Source organism: Giraffa tippelskirchi, chromosome 13, assembly GCF_054371585.1.
Source record: "Giraffa tippelskirchi isolate mGirTip1 chromosome 13, T2T-mGirTip1v1.2.pri, whole genome shotgun sequence".
NCBI lineage: Eukaryota > Metazoa > Chordata > Mammalia > Artiodactyla > Giraffidae > Giraffa > Giraffa tippelskirchi.
The window spans coordinates 105,754,172-105,778,061 of NC_137287.1; the positions used below are offsets into that span (position 1 = coordinate 105,754,172).

The 23,890-nt window shown below is 47.4% G+C and overlaps 2 protein-coding genes and 3 long non-coding RNA genes across 9 annotated transcripts in view; 3 read left to right on the top strand and 2 right to left on the bottom strand.

Annotated features, from left to right (window-relative positions):
- The first annotated feature begins 1,697 nt into the window (after positions 1-1,697).
- Positions 1,698-10,128, top strand: LOC145533130 (uncharacterized). The gene is made up of 2 exons (XR_014073883.1): positions 1,698-1,856; positions 8,136-10,128. It is a non-coding gene; the product is annotated as an uncharacterized LOC145533130 (long non-coding RNA).
- On the bottom strand, positions 9,900-11,991 carry LOC145533128 (uncharacterized). Its single transcript, XR_014073881.1, has 2 exons — positions 11,185-11,991; positions 9,900-10,718 (listed from the first exon to the last, which is right to left on the bottom strand). It is a non-coding gene; the product is annotated as an uncharacterized LOC145533128 (long non-coding RNA).
- A 247-nt stretch (positions 11,992-12,238) lies between these two features.
- On the top strand, positions 12,239-13,907 carry MAP1LC3A (microtubule associated protein 1 light chain 3 alpha). 2 transcript variants are annotated; one of them, XM_081559834.1, is made up of 5 exons: positions 12,239-12,419; positions 12,731-12,786; positions 12,871-12,977; positions 13,295-13,464; positions 13,741-13,907. In XM_081559834.1, exons 1-4 carry the CDS (start codon positions 12,380-12,382, stop codon positions 13,455-13,457), a joined length of 366 nt encoding a protein of 121 aa, XP_081415960.1. In that variant the 5' UTR covers positions 12,239-12,379; the 3' UTR covers positions 13,458-13,464; positions 13,741-13,907. The 2 variants fall into 2 exon arrangements, with proteins under 2 accessions (XP_081415960.1, XP_081415959.1); XM_081559833.1 differs by having other exon boundaries at positions 13,295-13,424.
- Positions 13,908-14,122: 215 nt separating this feature from the next.
- PIGU (phosphatidylinositol glycan anchor biosynthesis class U) overlaps positions 14,123-23,890 on the bottom strand; it is a 91,670-nt gene continuing 81,902 nt past the window's right edge. For all 4 annotated transcript variants that reach the window (XM_081559831.1, XM_081559830.1, XM_081559832.1 and 1 more), the window contains one exon: positions 14,123-14,562. In XM_081559831.1, the coding sequence (XP_081415957.1) occupies positions 14,449-14,562 (114 nt within the window). In that variant the 3' untranslated portion in view covers positions 14,123-14,448. The remainder of the gene's footprint in view (positions 14,563-23,890) is intronic.
- LOC145533129 (uncharacterized) lies at positions 15,894-18,953 on the top strand. Its single transcript, XR_014073882.1, has 2 exons — positions 15,894-17,212; positions 18,278-18,953. It is a non-coding gene; the product is annotated as an uncharacterized LOC145533129 (long non-coding RNA).

Consider the following 23,890-nt stretch of genomic DNA (forward strand, 5'->3'; position numbering starts at 1 on the left):
GCTCCTTCAGCACCTGTGGCCACACTTGCTGAGCTGGACATGGTTTATAACTGGTGTCCTGGTTTCTGGGCCTCTTGTCCCTTGCCATCCCTTTTATCATTTCTCATCCCCATCAGGGTTTTGAAAGATTTTTTTCCGACTACACTTCACTAGGAAAAGGAGAGTGAGATTTGCCGAGTGCCAGATGTGGCTCATATCACCCTTGTAGTTCGTTGCGGACAGGGTGGTACAGCGTCTTAACGATGAGGAAGTTGAGTTCTCAGGAATGGCTTGCCTGAGATCTCATGGACAGAACACAGGCCTCTGACTCCAGCAGCTCTGCCGTTTCCATACTGCCTTCGCCAGAAATCCTAAGTGGTCTGGTTTACCCATGTGCTCACCCTGAGTAAGCATCCGCCTTCCCTTAAGGCGTGGAATGGGGTGCAATGGGGGCAGGGTCAGGGGGTGCGTTCGCCACTCAGTGAGGCCAAGCCTAGGCCATTGGTCACCCAGCAGCACTCGGGTTTTTCTCTCCAGAGCACTGCGTGCTTGCCCTGTGGCTGTGGACCAGGAGGCGGTGATCACAGACGACACTAGTTAGTAATTATCTCAGAGATTGAGGGCTTAAAAGGAAGTGCGACGTGACCACCATTGTCTTCTCTCTGTTCTCAGAGGCTGTTGAGACTTGGATTCAAATCTAAGGTTCCCCTGTCCTTCTATCTTGAGTTTCTTCAAAAAGAACAGCAGGGGAAGATGGTCTGATTAACAAATTACCCCAGAGGAGAGGTCAGGTTTCTATTACAGGACTATAGGAAGTCTGGCTCCAGGGCAAGTGTTTGGAAATGGTTTGGGGACCTGGCCCTCCTCCCTGCATTTAGTTCCCCGACCACTCCCTCTTGTTTGCCTTAAAATTCTCCATCATAAAACTTCCCTCCAGGCCCTGAGGAAAGTTTGGGCTCCGTCTGGCTTTGTGGAAAACCAGATGGTCTATGAACGTAAAGATGCTCCACCTCCTAATCCCCTGGGCAGTAGAACCTCACACCCAGGAAGCTTGGCTTGGATTCATTCCACTAAATAATGCTATAACACATGCGAATACCCTAGTGTTTTCTGTACTTAAAAGTAGGACGCGTACGGGAATAAAATAACTGCTAAGGTTAGAAACTGACAGTGGAGGAAGGGCATGGCTTCTGGGTTTCAGAAGTATATTTGCCCAAATAACAGGGTGTTTCTATTCCCAGCATTATGGAGGGAAGAAAAAAACCTTTTTTTTTTTTTTTTTTTACTGCACGAAGCAGCATGCAGGATCTTAGTTCCCCAACCAGGGGTCGAACCCACACCACCTGCCGTGGGAGCACAGACTCTTTTAACCACTGGACCAAGAAGGAAGTCTCGAAAATTCTTAAACAGAGAAGTTGAAATAATTTTATATCCTCCATTTAATTCTATAATTGTTACAAGTAACATTTTGCTGTATTTATCACGTAACCAGCCATTCCTCCTTCCATCTAGCCATCTGTTCAGTTTTTGGATGCATTTTGAAGGACAGTTGCAGGCAGTACATGCTCCTAAACACTTCCACATGCGTATCATTAACTAGTGTGTTTGCCCTTTTTGGAGGGTCGGTAAGATTTGCATACAGTGAAATCCAGAGACCTCAAGTTTACCACAGAAGTAACAAATGCTTACATCTGTCAATCCAACCCCCGCCCCCCCAGCCCTCCAAGATCACTTCCACCCAGAAAGCTCTCTCCTGCTGCTGCCCAGGCCGTCTCCACCTCTACTCACCAGAGGCAAGCCCTGTCTGATTGCCTTCAGGTGTGATCTTCACCCTCCATGCTGTCGCTGGGCTCCCTGAGCAGGGGGCCTGCAGTTAGGTAAGTGGTTACCTCCCTTCACCATTTATCTTTCCTCAGCCCCTGCTGCTGTTCTGGAATCTAGATGCTTCTCTGTGAGCTGGTATTGCCTTTTCTCCAGAAATGAGTCCTAATAACACTCCAGGAATTACAGGTTGTCTCCCTTTTCATATATTTGACTCTCAAACCCAACTGTTCTTTTTGTGCATTTTTTCATTGAGAATCCTAAATCATCTTTCTGCACCATATCCAAGTTCTCATGAATTACCCAAAAAAGAACAAAGAAATGGAGATCTCATGAATTTGATCATTGCAGCAAAGATCAAATCATTAAATTTGAAGATTTGATAGAAGTCATTCGATAGGTAGGAATCATTAAATTGGCAGGTACATCAAATTGGTAGACGAAATCCAGGGTCAGTGAACTTGAACTGATGAATCATATTCAATTGAGAAAGAAAATAACACAAACACATTCAAAGTACTGGTTCTACCATTATGTTAAACAAGCTCAGCTGGATCAAAGGGCACTTTTACTTGAGTCTCCCATGTCTTTAACTTGATTCCCTGGGGCTTGCTCTTCCCCTGCCCCTGGATGGAATGTAGGGCAAGTCCCAGGCTTCCCCCATCAGTAGATGATGTGTCCGGTCCAGCTTAACAAAGTGAATAAAAGGTGTTTGAGATAGAAGCTGCCCCTTCTTCAGGCGGGGCACGCTGCCAGCCTTGCCCCTGGCAGTGGAGGGAACAGCAAGTGCTTGACTGTGGTCTATTTCCCCACCTTGTGCTGTCCCATTTGCAAAGAGGGGAGTGAGATGAGGAAAATTCATACTTTATGAGTATTGTTGTGAACTGGCTTCTTCCTCTCAGAGCCTGGTGTGTGTTCAAAGCTGATGCTTGTGCTTCTGCTGCATTTTAGTCAGTTTTCAAAACGCTGGCTCTTGAACCCCCAACCCCGTTACCTTCCAGGCCCTTACCTGGATAATGCATTCTCTCTGGCTGGCCCCCTGTAACTTTCCTTTTGACTCCTGGTTCTCAGGGTCCTCTCTGCACACTCCCCCTCTGTTGATTCAAGGTGAAGCAGAATCACCCTCCCACCTCCCTCCATCCATGGTGAGACTCCAGCAAATTCCACAGCTTCTAAAAATGGTCCTCAGATTTCTAGCTCTTTAGTGGGCTAAAGATCAGGCGAAAGTGTGAATTCACTTTGGGCTGCTTTGTCTTGCAGTCCTGCATTCGTCCTGTTCGCCTCCTGGCATATGGCAAGTATTGCCTTCGGGTCTCAGCAGAAACTGAGATGAAAATAATTACACTTTAACATCCTCTTTCACAAGATAAATGTTGTTGAAGACTTGCCTAAAGGTGAGATGGAATAGGGAATTTCATCATTTTTAATTCTTTGGGCTTAAGCACTGTTTTGACATGCAAGATTGTTTTTTGGCTTTCAGATAATAGGTTTTCATATATATTTAGGAAAAATATCATGAGCAAAAACAGCAGACTACCTAAAACTTGTTTTTATTTTGCAAACTCCCTTTGCAAAAGAGTGCTTTGTTCCTTCAGTTACTAGTGAATGCCTGCTGTGCATTAGGTCCCAGTCTAGACATAAAGGAGACAGTGGCAAGAGCTTATTTCTAGTGAAGATGAGACAGCCAATTGAAAAACAAAAACCAGCTATGCTTGGGCCCCACCCTAGGCCAATTTAATCATAATCCCTGAGAGTAAGCTCAGTTTGTAAAAGCTCCTTGGGTTTTTGTGACATACAGCTAGGGTTGAGAATCTCTGGGATAGTCCTTCATGCCCTGGTTAAGAGTATAGGAGGGTAAAACAAAAACATACGGAGATAAGAGCTTTTGAAAGATAAAAAAATATGAAGGAAAGAAATGCAACAGAAGAGTTGCAAGATTAAGTTGTTAAGATCTCCCAAAAAGAGGGAAAAAAGAAAAGATTTTGTTCCAACTTATGCTCTAAGTGATAAAACTACTTTAGACCCAGATCTGTGTGCTGTTGAGTAAAGGAGCAAACAGAGGCTCAGAGAAGGAACCTGCCGGGTCACAAGGTAATGAATTGGTGGCCAGCCAGACCAGGAGTTGTCCCACCCTCACGTGACAGCCAAGGCCAGCTCTGCCATTCCTCAGGCCCATGAGTCCCAGGCAGAAAGCACAGAAGAGGCACTGCCCGGAGCTGATACCGTTTCCTCACTAGGATTCCTCGAACCCTTAGTGCCCAGCATGAGTGCTCAGCCCAGACTCAGGCTCCGCTCATGGTGTGTGTGGGTGGAGACCGCCCTTCAGATAAGCAGTGTCTCGGAGAGATGACACAGTGGGTGCTCAGAGGAGGTCCTCATCCAACAAGCATTTACTAAGCACATGCCATGTCTATATTCTGTCTAGGGGCCAGGAGAGAGCAGGGGCCAAATATGTAGGAAATGCTGACCTTAAGGGGCTTGCATATTAGTGGGAAAGAGAAATAAAATACATTTGTAAAATTATATAGCATATTAAATTTAAGCCCACAACAAGCTGTCACTACATGACCATCATAATGGCTAAATTTAAAAAGCTGGCAACACCAGGCATCAACAAGGAAGCAGAGCAATTGGAGCTCGCATGTATCATTGATGGGAGTCAGAAATGGGGCACTTAGATCCAGGTGTGCATCATGAGTCAATATTTGTACACTGTGAATGATCAGCACAGTCTTATTAACATCGATCACCACACATAGTTACAGAATTTTTTTTTCTTGCCATGGGAACTTTCAAGTCTATTCTTTTAGGAAATAAGTGTACAGTATTATTATCCATAGTCACCATTGTTGTTCAGTTGCTCAGTCGTGTCTGACTCTGTGCTGGACTGTAGCACTCCAGGCTTCCCTGTCCTTCACTATCTTCAGGAGTTTGCTTGAGTCAGTGCTTGATGTCCATCTAATCAGTGATGCCATCCAATCATCTCATCCTCTGCTGCCCCCTTCTCCTGCCTTCAATAGTCACCATGCTGTACATTATATCCCCATGACTTTTATATGTTTATTTTAACCATCCCTCAACCTCTGGCTACCACCTATCTGCTCTGTTCTCAGTATCTGTGAATCTGTTTTTTTGTTTTATTTATTTGGTGTTTTTTTCCCTCTACACCTCATGGCTTGCAGGATTTTAGTTTCCTGACCAGGGATCAAAGCTGGGCCCCTGGCAGTGAGAGCGCAGAGTCCTTGCCGCTGGACTGCCAGGGAATTCTCTTTATTTCCTTGCTTTTCATTAAAAAAAAAGTTTATTTGGCTGCTTCAGGTCTTAGCTGTGGCATGCAGGATCTTGTGTCACGAGGAATCTTTCATTGTGGTGCACGAGCTCTTTAATTGTGGTGCGTGGGTGCAGTAGTTGTGGCTCATGGGCTCAGCTGCTCCTCGGCAGGTGGGATCTTCGTCCCCTACCAGGGATTGAACGTGCGTTCCCTGCAGTGCTAGGGGGATTCTTAGCCACTGGGCCACCAGGGAAGCCCCTTTCTTGCTTTTAGATTTCACACAAGTGAAGTTATGGTCCATCCACATTGTCAAAAATAACAAGATTTCTTTCCTTTTTTATGACTGAATAATGGAATATTTTCCATTGTGTGTGTGTGTGTATATATATATATGCCATAGTTTCTTTACCTGTCCATCTGCTGACGGACACTTAGGCTGTATCCATATCTCGGCCACTGTGAATAATGCTGCGGTGAGCTTTGTTGTTGTTTAGTCGCTCAGTTGTGTCCAACTCTGGGGTGACCCCGTGGACTGTAGCCCACCAGGATCCTCTCGCCATGGGATTTCCCAGGCAAGAATAATGGAGTGGGTTGCCATTTCCTTCTCCAGGGGATTTTCCCAACCCAGGAACTGAACCTGTGTCTCCTACTTGGCAAGCAGATTCTTTACCACTGAGCCACCTGGGAAGCCTGCAGTGAACATAAGGGGTACTTTTATCTTTTCAAGATAGTGATTCTATTTTCTTTGGATAAATACTCAGAAGTGAAATAGCTGGATCATAATGATAGTTCTACTTTTTGTTTTTTGAGGAGCCTCCATGGTGTTTTCCATAGTTGTTGGGACCAATTTACTTTCCCACCAACAGTGCACAAGGGTTCTCTTTTTTCCACATCCTCACCAACACTTGTTATTTCTTGTCTTGAGAATAGCCATTCTAACAGTTGTGAGCTGCCATCTCCGTGGTTTTGATTTGCATTTCCCTGATAATTAGTGATATAAGCACCTTATCATGTACGTGTTGGCCATCTGTATGTCTTTTTTGGAAAAAAATGTCTACTCAGGTCCTCTGCCCATTTTTTAATTGGATTGCTTGTTACTGTTGAGTCATATAAATTATGTATATATTTTGGATAGAAACCCTTTATATCCAAAACCCCTAAAATTTATTGTATAAGTTTTCTCCTGTTTGGTAGTTTTCTTTTCATTTTGTTGATGTGCAGAGATTTTAAGTTTGATATAGTCCCAGTTGTTTATTTTTGCTTCTGTTGCCTTTGCTTTTGGTGTCAATTCCAAAAAATTGCCACGGTGACTTCTCTGGCTGTCCTGCGGTTAAGACTCCATGTTTCCAATGCAGAGGGCATGGATTCAGTCCCTGGTAGGGGAACTAAGATCCCACATGCCACATCACCAAGACTGATGTCAAGGACCTTACCATCTATGTTGTCTTCTAGAAGTTTTATGGTTTCAGGAATTACAGTCCAGGCTTTATTCTGAGTTGACTTTTGTGATTTGCGTGTGTGGTGTAGGACAGTGGTCTAGTGTCGTTCTTGTGTGCGTGGCAGTCCAGTTCCCCCAGGAAGGCTGTCCTTTCCCCATTGTGTATTCTTGGTTTCTTTGTAGGTAAGTTGACTAGATATGCATTGGTTTATTTCTGGGCTCTATTTTGTTCCATTGATCTATGTGATACTGTTTTATTATAGCTTTGTAATGTAGTTTGAAATCAAGAAGTGTGATGCTTCCAATTTTCTTTTTCTCAAATTGCTTTGGCTATTCATAGTCTTTTGTTCTATTTCTGTGAAAAAGACCACTGTAATTTTAATAGGGCTTGCACTGAATTTGTAGATTGCTTTGGGTAATATAAACATTTTAACAGTATTAATTCTTCCAGTCCTAATGAGCACGAAATATCTTTCCATTTATTTATGTCTTCAATTTCTTTCACCAGTGTCTTCTAATTTTCAGGGCACAGGTCTTTCACCTCCTCAAATTTATGCCAATGTAATTCATTCTTTTTGATGCAAGTTTAAATGGAATTGTTTCCTTACTCTTAATTTCTCTTTCTGATAATTCATTTTAGTATATAGAAATGCAACAGATTTTTGTATATTGATTTTGTATCCTGCAACTTTACTGAATTTGTTTATTCTAACAGTTTTTTGGTGGCGTCTTTAGTCTTTTCTATGTATAATACTATGTCATCTGCAAAGAGTGACAGATTTACTTTTTTCTTTGCAATTTGAATAGCTTTCACTTATTTTTCTTGCATAATTGCTCTGGCTAGGACTTCCAATACTATGTTGAATAAATGCAGTGAGAGTGGGAATGTGCTTGTCTTGTTCCTGATTTTAGAGGAAAAGTTTTCAGCTTTGAGTATGATGTTAGCTAAGGGCTAGTCATATATGACCTTTATTACACTGAGGTATGGTCCCTCTGTACCCACTTGGTTGAGATTTTTATCATCAATGGATGTTGAATTGCAACTTACTGAAATACATCAAAAAGATAAAACTAAAAAAAAAAAAAAGGATGGATTAACAGATAGTAATGAAGTAAGTGTTAGATGTAGAATGTACCTGGTGAGGATATGGGAGGTCATTGAACAATTACTCCCAGTGTTCTATTTGCTTGAAATTTTTCATCATAGAACGGTTAGAAAAACATATATTAGAAGGTGATAACTGCTCTGGGAAAAATTAAGCAAAGTATTGGGAGGGAGGATAGAGAGTGACTTGAGGAGGAGCTGCAATATTCAATAAGATATTCAGAAAGTCCTCCCTTGAGGAGATCTTGGAAATGAGAGTGTGCCACAAAGTTTCAGGGGAAAATGCTCCATGCAAAGAGGCCAGTAAGTACAGAAACGCCCTGGGGCACACGTGTGTCTGGGATTCCCAGAATCGTGACAGCAAGGCCGCCAGTGTAGTTGAAGCCAAGAGGGCAAGAGTGAGGTAGATAAACCTAGAGGAGCAACAGGGAGGAAGATCCTACAGGCCTCATGGGCTGTTCAGCCTTTGACTATAACCTGATCCGACACCTGTGTGCCCACGATGACCCTTGTCGTTGTAGTGAGACCAGTCTCAAGTGGGCAAGGCCAAAGCAAGGAGACCAGGGAAGAGACGATGGAAGAAGACAGGCAAGAGGTGATGGTGGCTCTGACTTGAGTGGCAGGAGTGGAAGTGGAAAGAAGTGGTAAGATTCTGGAGCTACTTTGAATGTAGAACTAAGAGGACGTGGGCATGGATAGGATGGGGGCGTGGGAAAGAAAGGAGTCAAAGATGACAGATGTAGTCAGGGAAGATTACAATGAGAGTACATTTTGCAGAAAGATCATAGATTCATTTTGAGTAGGTCAAGTTTGAGATGTCTGCTAGACTTCCACCTAGAGACATAAAATAGGCCAGGCCTTTGGATTCAGGGAAGATGCAGAGACAAGCAGTTAGGAGAGTAAACCAGAGGACTGGTGGAGGGGGTGTCAGCCCTGCTGCTGATTGGCCAAGTAGGAGGAAGATGGAGCAGAGACCTTAGGATTTGGGGATGGGTTATCCCCAAAGGCTTAGCCTGACAAAAGAAAGGTGTAGCCACTTCCTCAAGGCCATGGCCGACCTAATTCTTTCAGCTGCTCTTAATGGTTCTGATCACAATCTCCTGCAACCTTGTGTATGTGGGATGTGTCCACTTTGACACACAGCTCTAGATCAAGAGTCAGCAAACTAAAGCCTTCATGCCAAATTCGTCTGTTTTAGCAAATAAAGTATTATTGGGACACAGCCATGCCCATTCAGATTGCTTAGGCCTGCTTCCACACTCCAACAGAACCATGTGGTTTCCAGAGACCATACGGCCTGCAAAGTTGAAAATATCTACTGTCTGGTGCTTTTGAAGGGAAACTTGGCTGACCTTGTCTCTCCCTCTTTCACTACAGGAACATTCTGTTGTTCTGTTACACAAGATATTTAATAATTGGACATTTAGGTCCCCCCCCTCCTTTCTTGGCTATTAGGAAAATGTTCCAACAAACATACCTAACTGTATTTCTTTGGGGTCATGTGCACACTTGGATTGCAGGATCTTCAGTGTTGGTAGATTTTGTCAAATTGCTCTCCAGTGAAGCAGAAATGATTTACACTTTCATCAACAGTATAAAGAGTTCTCTTCCTGTACTACCCTAAAACTTAGTATTGCGTGTTGTTGGACTGTATTAGTTAGCAATATTTCATTGTTTGTAGATTCCTTTGGGTTTTCTGGCTGTGGATGATAGTTTTGCTTCTATCTTGTCTTGGTGCTCTGGCTGGGCCCTCCATGCAATATTGTGTTTTGTTCAATGATACAATTCAAAATTTTGTTCCTGGCTCTAAAGAGAATAATGCTTAACATTTACCAGAGAGCATGGTGCTTTACCATGAAGTGTAATATTTGACACAGGTTTGAGTTTTTTTATTTGGGGAGAGAGAATTCAACTAGAAAACCACCTGGATTCATTTTTTGTATATGGATACTTGGTTTGTCTACTTCTTTTTAAATTGCTCTTGACAAATTCTCTTTTTTCTAGAAAACTGTCCATTTCATCTATTTTTTTAATGTGTTGGTATAAAGTTTATCATCTTATTTTTGTCATTTCTGCTATATCTGTAGTTATATCCCTTTTGTACATTGTGTGTTAGTCGCTCAGTCGCTTTGTGACCCCATGGTCTGTCCATGGAATTTTCTAGGCAAGAATACTGAAGTGGGTTGCCATTCCCTTCTCCAAGTGATCATTCCAACCCAGGGATCGAACCCGGATCTCCTGCATTGCAGGCAGATTCTTTACCGTATGAACTACCAGGGAAGCCCTTTTGCACATTAATGTTTATTTTATTGATCTTTTGAAAGATCTAGCTTTGTTTTGTGGCCTATATTAGTGCTTCTATTTTCTATTTCTTCAATTTCCGCTCTTCATTATCTTCCACTTTCTTTGGGTTTACACTTACTGCATTCTAAAATTCTTTGACACTCTGCTCATAAATTTTCTGTATTTCTTCTTGCCTAATATCATTAATAAAGATCTTTTAAATTCTGCTTTAGTTCCCTGTACCCTCAACCTGGAGTTTTTATATGTCTTCTCATTTTTAGTTTGACCCAAGTAGTTTTCATTTCCATATGATTTCATCTTTAAGTAAAGAGTTTTCTATAAGTGTTTTAAATATCTGAAGACCTGAAGTTTGCTCTTGTTTCTGGTCAGACAATATGGTCTGTATGAAATTGATTATTTGATATCTATTGAGATTTGTCTTGGGGCCTGTTAATCAGGTCATTTTTTAAGATAAATGTTTCCTGTGTTCCTGAAAGTAATATACTGGGTTCAAGTTTCTACCAGGGTCCATTGATTAGAATTATTAATAGTATTAAAATCTTCTATATTCCTTTTTCTTTTGACTGGTCTATCAGTTACTGAAGAGGTCTTCAATCTCCCACTGCGATGAAGGATATGGCCATGTCTCCTTGTATCCTGTCACTTTTGCTTCATATCCTTTCAGCCTTTTTTTTTAATCTCTAGCACACAAGTTTGGAATTGTTCTATCTCCTTAGAAGATTATTCCTTCCATCATTTTGTGTTGACCCTCTTCATCACTAATAATGTCTTTAGTCTTAAAGCCTATTTTGTCTGATTTCCTATGAAAATATCTTTTGGTTAGTTTTTCTCTTATATACTTTTTTCTCCCTATCTTTTTGCTTTCGGTGCCCTTAGGTTTTAAATGTCCTCTATAAATATCATAGAGCTACATTTTATTTTTCTTGGCCAATCTGTTCATCTCTATTTTAATCAGTGAATATAAAGCATTTTCCACCTCTGGTTTTGTACCATTGACAGACCATTCTTCTCACTTTGTTTCCTCTCCCTCCTTTTCTACCTTCTGTTATATTTTAATACCTTCTACTAAACTTTTCTCTTGTGTATTGGCAGTTATACTTTCTATTCTTTTAATGTTTGGAAATACATATTTACCTTCTGAAGTGTTTGTAAATACATACTTAACTTTACAAAGCTGGGTAATTACTAATTATCTTTATCCTCCTCTTCTCAAATAAATGAAGCTTCTCAGAACACTTAAATTCTGATTACCCTCTCCAGTCCTACCTGTCATTATGTCCTGCTCCTTGCTCTGCACTCCAGAAATTGTCAGCGTTCAGGTTCTATAGCAGGTGCTTGTTTAGATAGACTTCCATGCTTATCAGTTTAGTTACTTGCCATTTTTCTACTTTCTTCCCTTTAGAGTTCTGCAAATTCACTACAAAGTGTTTAGATGAGATTTATTTTTATTCTGTTCTGGATTTTAGGCGAGGAGCCTCATCTTTAATCAATTTTGGAATTCTTCAGGAATTGCCTCTCCCACATTCTCTTCTCTCTTCTGGAACTCTGATTGGACCCGAGTTCTCCTCACTTTACCATTCCTGTCCCTTCCTCTTTTATATCTTCCATCTGGCTTGTTTTCTGGCCCATTGCTTCTGATCTTTCATCCAGTTCAGTGATTTTTCTCTTCTGCTGTATCTAATAGGCTTTCTTGCCTCATCCTGTGAGAACTTGAATTTCAACAGCTCTGTTTTTCAATTCTAGAAATTCCATGTAAAACTTTCATGCTCCTTTTTAGTGTCTTGCTCCAAGCGTCTTCATGTCTTAGTCCCCCACCCCCTCCCCGAGCACCACTTGCATCTTTCTCTAACCAAGAACTCCACAAAGGCGAGGACGTTTGCTTTAGTGCTGTCATCCGCAGTGCCTGCTACCGTCCCTGGAACGGAACAGGCTGAGTGAGCGCTGTCAGATGACACAGTGACAGCGGGGACAGAAGGATGCTGTGCCGTAGCCCGGCCCCGCCCTTCCCGCCGGCGGAGCTCCGAGTCTGCTCCCCCAACTGCCTTGGCCTCGCAGGATTTGCAGCCTCCCCTCAGACCCGGCCTTAGGGAGACAGCACCCCTCCGCGCCCGCCCCTGCGCAGGCCGTGACGTCACGGGACTGTGACGCGCCCTGGGAACCCCCGCCCCTTCGCGGCGCGGGGCCGGGAATCCAGGCTCTCTGCGCCGTGACGTCACGGGTCCGGGCGGGTGGATTTTGCGTCGGCCCAATAGGAGCGGCGCGCCGGCCTCCCCTTTAAGGAATGTTGTGACCTGACGTCACCCGGGCGAGTTACCTCCCCGAGCCGCCGCCGCCGGGCTCAGCGCGAGCCCCAGAGCCCTTGTGCGCGAGGCGCGGAGCCCCCGGAGCCCCCGGACCGCAGCCACATCCCTGCATCGCGCGCCCCGGAGGTCCGGCCTGCGCGCCCCGCCGGGCCGGCGCGATGCCCTCAGACCGGCCTTTCAAGCAGCGGCGAAGCTTTGGTGAGGCCCAGCGGGCGATCTGCGAGCGCGGGGTAGGGGCGTGGGGGTTGGGGGGTGTTGGCCGACCGACCCGACTGCCGCAGGTGACGTCAGCTCCGTGACGTCAGGCTCGGGCTAGACCCCCGGGCTGGGAACCCGGCTAGGGCCTGGGCCGGGGCCTCTGCCTCCCATCTCTGTGTTGTGCCCGGGCCGTGGGGCCCGACGGCCCCGGGGGCGGGAGCTTCGAGGAGGTGGGGCGGGGTCGGGGCCGCCCCTCGGGTACCCGCGGGGCGGAACCTCGGCCCGGCCTCATCCCCGCCCGCTGTCCGCAGCCGACCGCTGTAAAGAGGTGCAGCAGATCCGCGAGCAGCACCCCAGCAAAATCCCGGTGAGTCCCGCCGCCCGCTCCCATCCCTGCCCGACCCAGGCCCCAACTCGGGCTCACGCGTCCCTCGCCCCACCCCGCTCCCAGGTGATCATCGAGCGCTACAAGGGTGAGAAGCAGCTGCCGGTCCTGGACAAGACCAAGTTCCTGGTCCCGGACCATGTCAACATGAGCGAGTTGGTCAAGATCATCCGGTGCGCGGGCAGCAGCTGTCAGTCAGAGGGGGACTTGGGTTCTGCTGGGATCAGGCAGGGCGCTGGGTCTTTCGGGGAAGGAAGGGTTGGAGCTTGGGTATGGGACCGGGAGCTGGGTCCCTGTTCTGGGGAGGTTGGGAAAGGTCAAGGTCAAGGCTGGGGTCAGTGTCCAGTCAGAGGTAAGCACCTCTAGAAGGGCCTGGGATGGGTGTGAAATGGAGGATCAGGGTCATTTTGGGGAGGGGGTCAGGCTGCGCTTCCCAACAGCCAGGCCCCTCACAGTGTGCTTGCCTCCCGCCACCCCCCCCACCCAACAGGCGCCGCCTGCAGCTCAACCCCACTCAGGCCTTCTTCCTGCTGGTAAACCAGCACAGCATGGTGAGCGTGTCCACACCCATCGCGGACATCTACGAGCAGGAGAAGGACGAGGATGGCTTCCTCTACATGGTCTACGCCTCCCAGGAAACCTTCGGCTTCTGAGCCAGCAGTAGGGGGGGGTTGGCTTGGGCATGGGGGGGGCCCTGTCAGGCTCTGCCCAGGGAGCTCCTCGCACCTGAACTGAGCTGCCTCTGCCTCTGCCCCTGGTGGGTGGGGCAGAGGTGCCACCTCCTAGCCATGGGGTACCAACTGCACCTCCTCTGCCCCTGGGTGGATCCTGGCCCAGTCATTTTAGGGGGTTGCTCTTCTGGGTGCTGGCTGGGATTGGGGAGAGTGGGGAGCAGCCCCCAGCACCCCTGCTCTGTGTGGTTTGTCTTTTTTTTAGGCCCCTGCCTGTCTGCCCATCTGCCCCTCCCTGACCTGAGGCGCTGCCCCTGCCTGGACCTGCCCACCCCTAAAGGACTGGCCCTGGGCTCACCTGGTCTTGATGTGGTGTATGGATCTGTGGTCACTGTCCCTCTGCAGAATAAAGATTGCTCAGGCCTGCCTGGCCCTCTGCCTCCAGCTGCTTGGGGACTGGGAAGGGCTGGGGGTGGGGAGAGCACTGCCCCACACCATTTTTGGCTGGCCAGAGCACAGACCTCTGTTCTGTGGACTCAGAGCTCTCTCGGGAAACCCACACCTGTGTGTAGCGCCCCAGGGCAGTATTATGGGTCACGCCCACCCCTTCCAAGAGTGCAGCGTGGTTCCAGGGTAGAAAAAAAACATTTATTTTCATAACAAAAAACATTTATTATGTAGCCACAACCTAACAAACCCTGCTCACCTGCTTCGTCCCCTTTCCTGCTTGGGAGGGAGGGCTCCTTGGTATGTAGAGCCACAAAGTGGGCGATCCAAGGAGAGATGCTCCTGGTGACTCCCGCCCCAGGCCTTGCTGCTGGCCTTGGCTCCTCACCGGTACCAGCAGTCATCACCCTGGACTCAAACCTCATCTGCCCGTGGAGTTGCCTGCTGGCAACTCTGGTTAGAGGGCTTGGCCCAGCTGCTGGCCCTTTCACCCCGGAAGTCTGTGCAGCCTTGTGCCCAGCCAGGCCTACTTGAGCACAAGCATGGCCTCCGTGCCGTCCTTGGCGGTCAGGTAGAGGCCGTGTGTGAGGTAGTACTCGCGCCGCAGGAAGGCATAGAAATAATCGGAGATGAGCAGGATCTAGGGGGAGAGAGAGGTTGTGAGAAGCTTCATGATACCTGCTCCTGAACCTTGGGTCGCTGAGGGGCCAGGTAGGTGTCGGGGAGACCCTGCCCAAGGAACCTCCCACCTCAGGGCATACATTTGACCCTGCAGGGTCTCACTGGCCCCTCAGAGGCTGCCCTACCTCCTCCACCATGGTCTTTCACCCCAAGCCCTGGCCTCAGCTCTACACTGGTGCCCCTCCATCTTACCTGGGTGCCCACTGGCCCTTTCACCCCAGCCGTGTCCCCTGTCAAACCTGCTTCTCCCACTGGGAACCTATATCCCCCAATCTTCCATCCAGGTATTCAGGCCAGAGAATCAGCAGACTCGTCTCTTCCCACACCAAGTCCCCAAGCCTGTTGGTTCTGGTTCTGTCTGTCCCCACAGGTATCACCCTGGACAAAGCCACTGTCATACGAATAGCAGGAGTCTCCTCTCTGGGCTTCCTGACCTCAAACCTCCCACCTGCCCCACCCTAGCAGCAGAGGTTGCTTTTCAAAACACAAATCTGGTCATGCTACTTCCCAGCTTAAGGCCTTGTAAAGGTGCTCCATGGCTCTTCGGGTGAAGATCAAACTCTGGGCTCCGAGGCCTTGCACCTGGTGTGTCTGCTTCAGCCTCTTCCCATGCTCCACCTCACTCAGCTCCAGCCACATTGGCCTGTTCCCTCCCAGTGCCGGATCTTTGCTGTTTCCTCTGCCTGAAATGTTCTCTTTTCCCTTTCATCTTGTCAACACCTGTTTGCCCTTCAGGCTCAGAAAGGATCACTTCTTTAGGGAAGCCTCCCTCACAGCCCATATTGGGTCTTGATCCCATTAACTTCTATGGTAGCACAGACCCATCCAAATTGTAGTTCTGCCTTCATCTGTGTGACTGCCTGATGACCATGGCTCCTGGCCTGGGCAGGGTCCAGAGTGATTCTGCCATCATCGTGTCTGTGCCTGACTTGGCCTGTCTGTTCTCTCTGGGCCTCAGAACCGAGAGGGCCCTAGCAGCTCAGTGCACCATTCCCCCTCACTGATGCCTTGAAGTGAACAGGGATTTGCCAAGGCCCCCAAACCCTGGACCTGGAAGCTCCCAGGACCTCTGGTGCCTGCAACAGGACAGATGTGGGGAGAGGGGCTCACCTCTGCAGACACCACCAGTTCTCAGGCACTTAAAAGCCTTTCAGACTATCTGCACCAACCACTTCAGCACAGATGGGGAGATGTAAGCCCGGAGCTGGGGGAGCACCTGGCTAGGGCCTAAAGGCAAGTCAGAGGTGGGCAGTAGAGCCTGGGATCTCAGCCTCTGACCCCCCAGGCTCCTGTCCTGGAAAGCCTCCCTCACACGTGGGCAAGAAAGAGAGCACAGAGGGGTCTGGAGGAGGCCCTCGGAACTCACACCATCAATGGCCTCACGACCATGACCTGCCATTCTGTCACTGCAGGAACTCATCTGGAAGGCTGATGGAACCCATCTTACAGATGAGGAAACTGAGGCACCAAGAATTCAGTAGTTGGCCTAAGGCTGTACTGGGAGAGCTAGACTGGTGGTCATCACCCCGCAAGGCGATACACCTGGGGCCCAGCGTGCAAAAGGCCCAGAACCCTGCTGCTGAGGCTGTCAGAGCAGAAGCCCTGAGGCCTTGTCCCATAACTTCCCGTGGGGCACAGTTAACCACAGCAAGGGCTGTCCTCACCCTCGGCAGTCGCTTTCTCACCCAGGCCCAAGTCCCTGGGGAAGGGGAGCCTGGAGCTGGTGGGGATTGATCCCTGAGCCAGGTCAGATGACGGACAGGTGCAGAGTCACAGTTCATAACAAAAGAACTTCAATGTCACACATAGTCAACTGGCCAAATAGGAAGTCAAAATACTAGATTACTAGTTTGAACCATATGAAACTGCCATTTATGCAGATCAAAAATGGTTGAATATTAACAATTTCATATGATTCAACTTAATATAAACTGGAAGGAAATCAAGAAAGAGTAGTAATCTAGAAGTACCAGAGCAAATAACTGTAAGACCTTAAGGATCTATTCTTTTTCCTTATAAGCCTAAACTTTGTAAATTATATATTCAAGTTACGGTGATAAAAATTAAAATCCAATTAAAAACAATCAGTCAATAAATGACTGAATAAATAAATAAACGGAGAATTCTTTTTGGAATCCTTTCAAGAGAATTCCAAATAATATATGTAGAGACTCTCCCCTTAGGAAGAGGAATTTAATTCCTACTCACTCGTCACCCTCTGCGCCCGAGCTTAGGCTAGACTTCGTGACTCACTTCCAAAGAACAGGGAAAAGAGAAAATAGCAACTCTGCACTGGAGAAGCCTGGCAAACACTACCTTAACCAAACGATGAAGGGTAAACAGCACGAAGTGTGGCTAGTGTGTACTGCCTGAGCTTCCCAAAAACCTTAAATGTGGCCTCATGATGAGAAAAGCATCAGACAAACCCAGAGGGGACACTCTTCGGGGATACCTGGCCAGGACACCTCAAGACTGTCCGTGTCATGAGAAATTAGGAAAGAGTGTGTGAGCACAGGACACAGGGGAGATGTGACAACTACATGTAGTGTGGTACTGGGGGCCTGATCCTGGGAGAAAAAGAAGACATTACAGGGAAAGCTGGTGAGAGGGTCAGTTTCTTGGTTTGGACAAACATACTATGGTAATGGGGCTTCCTCAGTGGCTCAGCAGTAAAGAACCTGCCTGCCAATGCAGGAGACATAAGAGTCATGAGTTTGATCCCTGGGTGGGGAAGATCCCCCGGAGGAGGGCATGGCAACCCACTCCAGTATTCTTGCCTGGAGAATCCCCATGGACAGAGGAGCCTGGTGGGCTACAGTCCATAGGGTTGCAAAGAGCTGGACATGACTGAAGCGACTTAGCATGTATGCACTGTGGTAATATAAGATGTTAACATGGGAAACTGGGTAGGGGGGCATATGGAAATTCTCTGTACTATAAAATTATTCCCAAATTTAAACATTTTAAAAAGCAATGTATTATTGTTATATGCAACAACATGAATGAGCCTCAAAAATATCTTGCTGACTGAAAGAAGGCTTCAGGAAATGTATGTGAAGATTTATGTTTTTCCATTAATAAAGGAAATTGAAGATGACAAAATGAAAAAATATCTCATGCTCTTGGATTGGAAGAATTAATATTGTTAAAATGGCATGCTACCCAAAACAATCTACAGATATAATGTGATCCCTATCAAATTACCCATGACACTTTTCACAGAACTAGAACAAATAATCCTAAAATTTATATGGAACCATGAAAGACCCAGAACTGCCAAAGCAATTCTGAGGAAAAAGAACAAAGCAGGAGGCATAACCGTCCTAGACTTCAGATACTACTACAAAAGCTACAGTAATTACAATGTCATGATACTATCACAAAAAAAGATATGGATCAACAGAATAGAAAGCCTAGAAGTAAATCCACACACCTACAGTCAATTAATTTTCAACAAAGGAGGTGAGAATATACAATGCGGAAAAGACAACCTCTTCAGCAAGGGGTGTTGGGAAAGCTGGACAGTTGCATGAAATCAGAAGTAAGAACACATCCTCCCACCATATACAAAAATAAACTCAAAATAGCTTAAAGACTTAAACATAAGACATGATATCATAAAACTGGAACACAGGCAACATTCTCTGACATAAATTGTGCCAATGTTTTCTTAGGTCAGTCTCCCAAGGAAATAGAAATAAAAGCAAAAACAAACAAATGGGACCTAATCAAGCTTATAAACAAAATGAAGAGACAACCTACAGAATGGGAGAAAATATTTGCCAATGATGTGACTGACAAGTGCTTAATTTCCAAAATATAGAGCTTATACAGTTCAACAACAAAAAGCAACCCAATTGAAAAATGAGCAGAATGACTAAATAGACATTTCTCCAAAGACGACATACAGATGGCCAACAGGCACATGAAAAGATGCTCAACGTTGTTAATTATTAGAGAAAAGGAAATCAAAACTACCATGAGGTATCACCTCACACTGGTCAGAATGGCCACCATTAAAAAGTCCACAAATAACAAATGTTCTGGAGAGGGTGTGGAGAAAAGAGAACCCTCCTATACTGTTGGTGGAAATGGAAGTTGGTGCAGCCACTATGGAAAACAATATGGAGGTTCCTCAGAAAATTTAAAAACAGAGCTGCCATATGATCCAGCAATTCTGCTCCTGGGCATATATCCAGAAAAAAACCCTATAATTCAAAAAAGATACATGTCCACAGCAGCACTATTCCCAACAGCTGAGACATGGAAACAACCTAAATCCATCGATAGATGAACAAGTACAGAACACGCACATACAACAGAGTACTGCTTGGCCAAAAAAAATAAAAAGAACCAAATAATTTCCATTTGTTAGCAACATGGATGGAACTAGAGATCATTATACTAAATGAAGTAAGTCAGAAGAGAAAGACAAATATCATATATCATTTACATGTGGAATCTAAAATATGACACATATGGACCTATCTACAAAACAGAAACAGACACACAGACATAGGGAACAGACTTGCAGCTGGCAAGAGGGTAGGGGGGCACTGAGTGGGAGTTTGGGGCTAGTAGAAGCAAACTGTTATATATAGAATGGAATGACAAGGTCCTGCTCCACAGCGCAGGGAACTACATTCAACATCCTGTGATAAGCCACAATGGAAAAGAACATTAAGAAAGACAGGGACTTCTTTGGTGGTCCAGCAGCTGAGACGCCACGCTTCCATTACAGGGGCACCGGTTCAATCCCTGGTCAGGGAACTAAGATTCCACATGCCACATAGCAGCCAAGAAAAAAAAAAAAAAAATGTATATATGTATAACTGAATCACTTTGCTGTACAGCAGAAATTAACACAATATTATAAATCTACTATGTCAATAAAATTTTTTTTAAAGATTTGTGTTTTTCACTGTATGTAAATTTCACATAATATAAATAAGTTTTGAGCTCTGGTTAACGATACACATGCTGAAATATTTGGCAGGAAATGTACTGATGTCTGTATTTCACTTTGAATACATTACAGAAATAAGATGGATTGAGAAATGGATCATTTGTGATCACCCAAGTATAGGAAAATGGTAATGGTGAAGTCCAGGTGGTAGGTATACAGGTGTTCAAGGTTAAATCTTTCAACTTTGCTTGTATGTGTGAAACGTTTCATAATAAAGCATCGGGGGAGGGTGGTGTGAGGGACAGAGTCCTGCCTGTTGGCTTGGTCTGTCTGGAATCGAAGGTCACTAGTCCTGAGTGGGTGCCCTCCCTCAACCCCCAGGGAGAGGGCATGTTGGGGACACACTGGCCTGGAGGCTCTGTGCTCTCCAAGGGAAGCCCCCAGCTGCCATAGGCTGGCTGAGAAAGCCTCCTCTGACCTCAAGGCTTTCCATGTGGGCCGAGGAGAAGGGATTTCCCTGAGGCCCTGGGATTCAGCCAACATAGGATCTGCAGACCCAGCACCCCTTTGCCCCATCTGAGCAGGGCAAGTTGGGAGAGGAGCTTGGCCAAGTCGGTGGTTGTGTGACCCTGTGTGAGTCACTGCCCCCTCCCTACGCGGCACTGTCCTCGTCTGTAAAATGAATGATAAATTCTTGTTTATTCCTTACAATGGTGGCCCCCCGGTCCCTGCTCTGTCCCTCTGTGCTTCCAGAGACCTGAAGAGCAACCCATTCTTTTGTTTTTTAACGGCTTTAATTTGAAAACAAAAGTGAAAAATGTTTTTATGGCATAAGAAAACTTGGTTGTGGGGAGTTCCCTGGTGACCTAGTGGTGGCCTGGGTTCAATCCCTGGTCAGGGGAACTGAGATCCCACAAGCCAAGTGGCACGGCCACAAAAACCCCAAAAACGGAGTTGCAGGATTTCCTCCAGTTTATTACATGAAAGTGAGAATTACATGATGGAGGAACTGAATGCTTTCTAAGGTAGTGGTTAGAACTGCAAAGGTCAGTGTCTGAGAGAAGAGAAAAACACCCAGTGCTGATAAACGCTGTCCATTACAATATTTTATTCTTATTAATAAAAATGCTGATAATACTCAGGCATTAATTCAAGCACTTCACATGTGTTAAAAGTTACTTCTTGCAATAAACCTTCATAGTAGGTACATTATAATTATCCCATCTTAGAACAAAGAAACAAAAGGTTCTTCAAGTAACTTGACCAAAGTTGTACAACCAGCGAGTGTCAGAGGCAGGACCATTCGGCATCAGATACCACCCGCTGACCCACGCTGCTGGAGCCGCTCTGCTCTAGAGCAGCACATTAAAGCCGCCCTCAGCGACTACAGCTGAGCCCCTTGGCCTCGCCTGCCATCAACCACCAGGTGCCACCAATTTCCCTCAGAATTTCAACTCAGCCCCCTTTTCCTCCCTCCCACCGCCCCCTCTTACTTGAAGGCCTCTCTCATCCTCCTGGCCCCTGAGGGGTCACACACACACATACTTACTCGCACACACACACACGAGGGGTCACACACACACTCGCGCACACACCCACACACCCACCCATGAGAGCACACATGCACGCGCACACACGTGCACACACACACACACACCCATGAGAGCACGCACGCATGCACACACACGCGCACGTACACACACACCCATGAGAGCACACACGCACGCACACACACACACCAGTGAGAGCACACACGCGCGCGCACACACACACACACACCCATGAGAGCCCCGTACCTGCCCACTCAGAAGCCTCCGATGCTCCCCTCTCCCTGCGCCGCACCTGCGTGTCCCCGAAGCCCCGAACACAGCCGGCACCTGCGTGTCCCCAAAGCCCCAAACACAGCCGGGGCCACACCTTGGTGCCTCTGCGCAAGCCCCATCCCTGGGCTAGGATGATCTTTCTCCCAAAGGGCTCCTTCTCATCCCTGGAGAGGCAACGTCTCCATCTCCCACCCCCAGTGTCTTCCCCCAACCCCCACGCTCAGTTACTCGACCCCTGAAGTCACTTCCCATTGCCTCCCCCCCAAACAGGGTGGCATCTGCTCCAGCCCTGGGACCCCAGACCCAGCATGTGGCTAGCATCCTGGGAGGGGTTTGTTGATCCCGGTCCCTTGGCACTGCCCCCGTGAGGGCTCAGTCAGACCACATTCCTCTCACTGGCAGCTCTGGGTCATGATGAAGATACAGACAGAGAGACAGACAGCCGTGCTGAGTGGCTTGTAGGATATTAGCTTCCAGACCAGGGATCAAATCCAGGTCCTGGCAGTGAAAGCACCGAGTCCTAACCACTGCACCACCAGGGAATTCCCAGAAGATGAAGATTTAATGGGGCAGCTGATAAAAGGTGGCCGAGGACAGACTGGGTAGATCAGAAGTGGTATGAAATGGTCAGAATATGCTCCACTACCAGGTGGGAGTGAGAAGAGACGAGGAAACCAACACATGAGTATCTGCCCTGGGCCGGGTCCTTTAACAATAAGCACATCAGCGGCTCAACAGATAGAGAAACTGCCTGAACTGCAGGAGACACAGGGGATGCGGGTTTGGCCCCTGGGTCGGGAAGATCCTCTGGAAGAGGAAATGGCAACCCACTCCAGTATTCTTGCTGGGAAACCCCATGGGCAGAGGAGCCTGGCGGGCTACAGTCTATGGGGTCGCAAGAGTCGGACACAGCTGAACGACTAACACACACACACTCAGGAACTGTCACAACACCCTGGGGCAGGGCTTATAAGCCTCAGAGATGAGCAGACTCAGAGGTTACGGGTCTTGCCCGGGATCACTGGCGAGTAAGTGACACGTTGAGGCTGCAGTGTCTATCCTGCCTGTCTGAGGCCCAAACCCTAGTCCATCCTGGCCCCCACAACCCTTCTCAGGGGTCTGCACCCACACATGCTGGGTCCTGCTGTGGCCCCGTGCTCACGCTTCATATCCACTAGGCCCAGAGCTGTGCTCCCAGTTCACAACTGTGTCACTGAGCCAAGGAGACCGAGTTTCTTGAGAAAAGACAAAACGAGCATATGAGACATCAGAGTCAGCAATTAAGGCAGTGCGTCTAGAAGCCATGGGCTCAGGATCTCAGCCATGGCCGACAGCCCTGGGCTGCTGTGTCCTGGAGAGGCAGGTGCAGTCACCCCAAGCATGTCCGGGTTCCCCAGGTCTCGTTTGTGCTGGGGATGCTGACACGTGACAGCCACGACTGGGAGAACTCCCATGGCTGTCATCACTGGCAATCACAGTGCCTCAGCCTCCACCCTTGCTGCCTGCGATCTAGGAAATGGGGATTTAATGGGGAGCAAGAGGGGCCGAGAGCCGACTTGGGGAGCTGGACAGGGCTTAGGTGTGACGGGCCATCTCAGGCCTAAATGGACAGGCGTGGGAGGAGATGGTAGAGAAATGGCCCCACCCTCTAAAGTTCTAAAGATGCAAAACAGTAGGGAAATCACTGGATCTCAGCCTCAGGGTCAGGAAGGTCACAAAGGTAGATCATAGCTGGTTATGAAGGCAGTTATCATCTAGGCGGCACTTTCCAATTCATCCAAGTTTTCCCCACTCACTTCCATATTCTCCACTCACAACCCCCCTTCCAGGCTGGGGACACTGAGGCTACCAGCCACTCTCACCAGGTCTCAACAGCCCCATCCCCATGCTCCAGATCCCGGTTCACACTCCTGATCTCTTCCCTTCCTGGCAGAGGGAGGTTTTCAGAGCACGAGTCTGGTCTCAGTTGTCTTCACTTCAGACTGACAGCTCAGCCTGGTCCTCAGCATGACTTGTGGCTCTGACCACGGCTGTCGTGAAATGGCCTCATTCCCTATCAGGTGGCATGTGCCGGTCCTACAGAACTGCATTCCACACCAGCTCCTTCACGGGCTCTCACCCCTAGGCCTCACCACCCAGAACCTGGTTTGAACTTGGCATGTTCTGCAGGACTCCACTTAGAGGCATCCTCCCTGCAGAAGCGTCCTTAACCAGCAGCTCTGAGCTCCCCAGGCTGCATCTACCCTATTCACAGCACAGTCACCCTGCCCAGGCCCCGCCCATTTCCTTTTCTTTCTCTCCCACAGACAGCAGAGCTTCTGGGAAGCAGGGCTGTGTCTCACATGCCCCTAGCAGAGTGCCTGGCACCTAGTTAATAGTTACAAATCAATCAACTAGGCACGAAGTTATGTGACTTGCCCAGGGCCAGTGAGCTGGGCAGGGAGGGGGCTGGGAGGCACTGTAGAGTTCCTGTTGGCCTTGACCCCCTGTACTCTGTCCGGGCTTTTTCTGTCACTCTGGTTGTGTGGGTAAGAGAATGAGGGGGAAGGGCCTGTGAA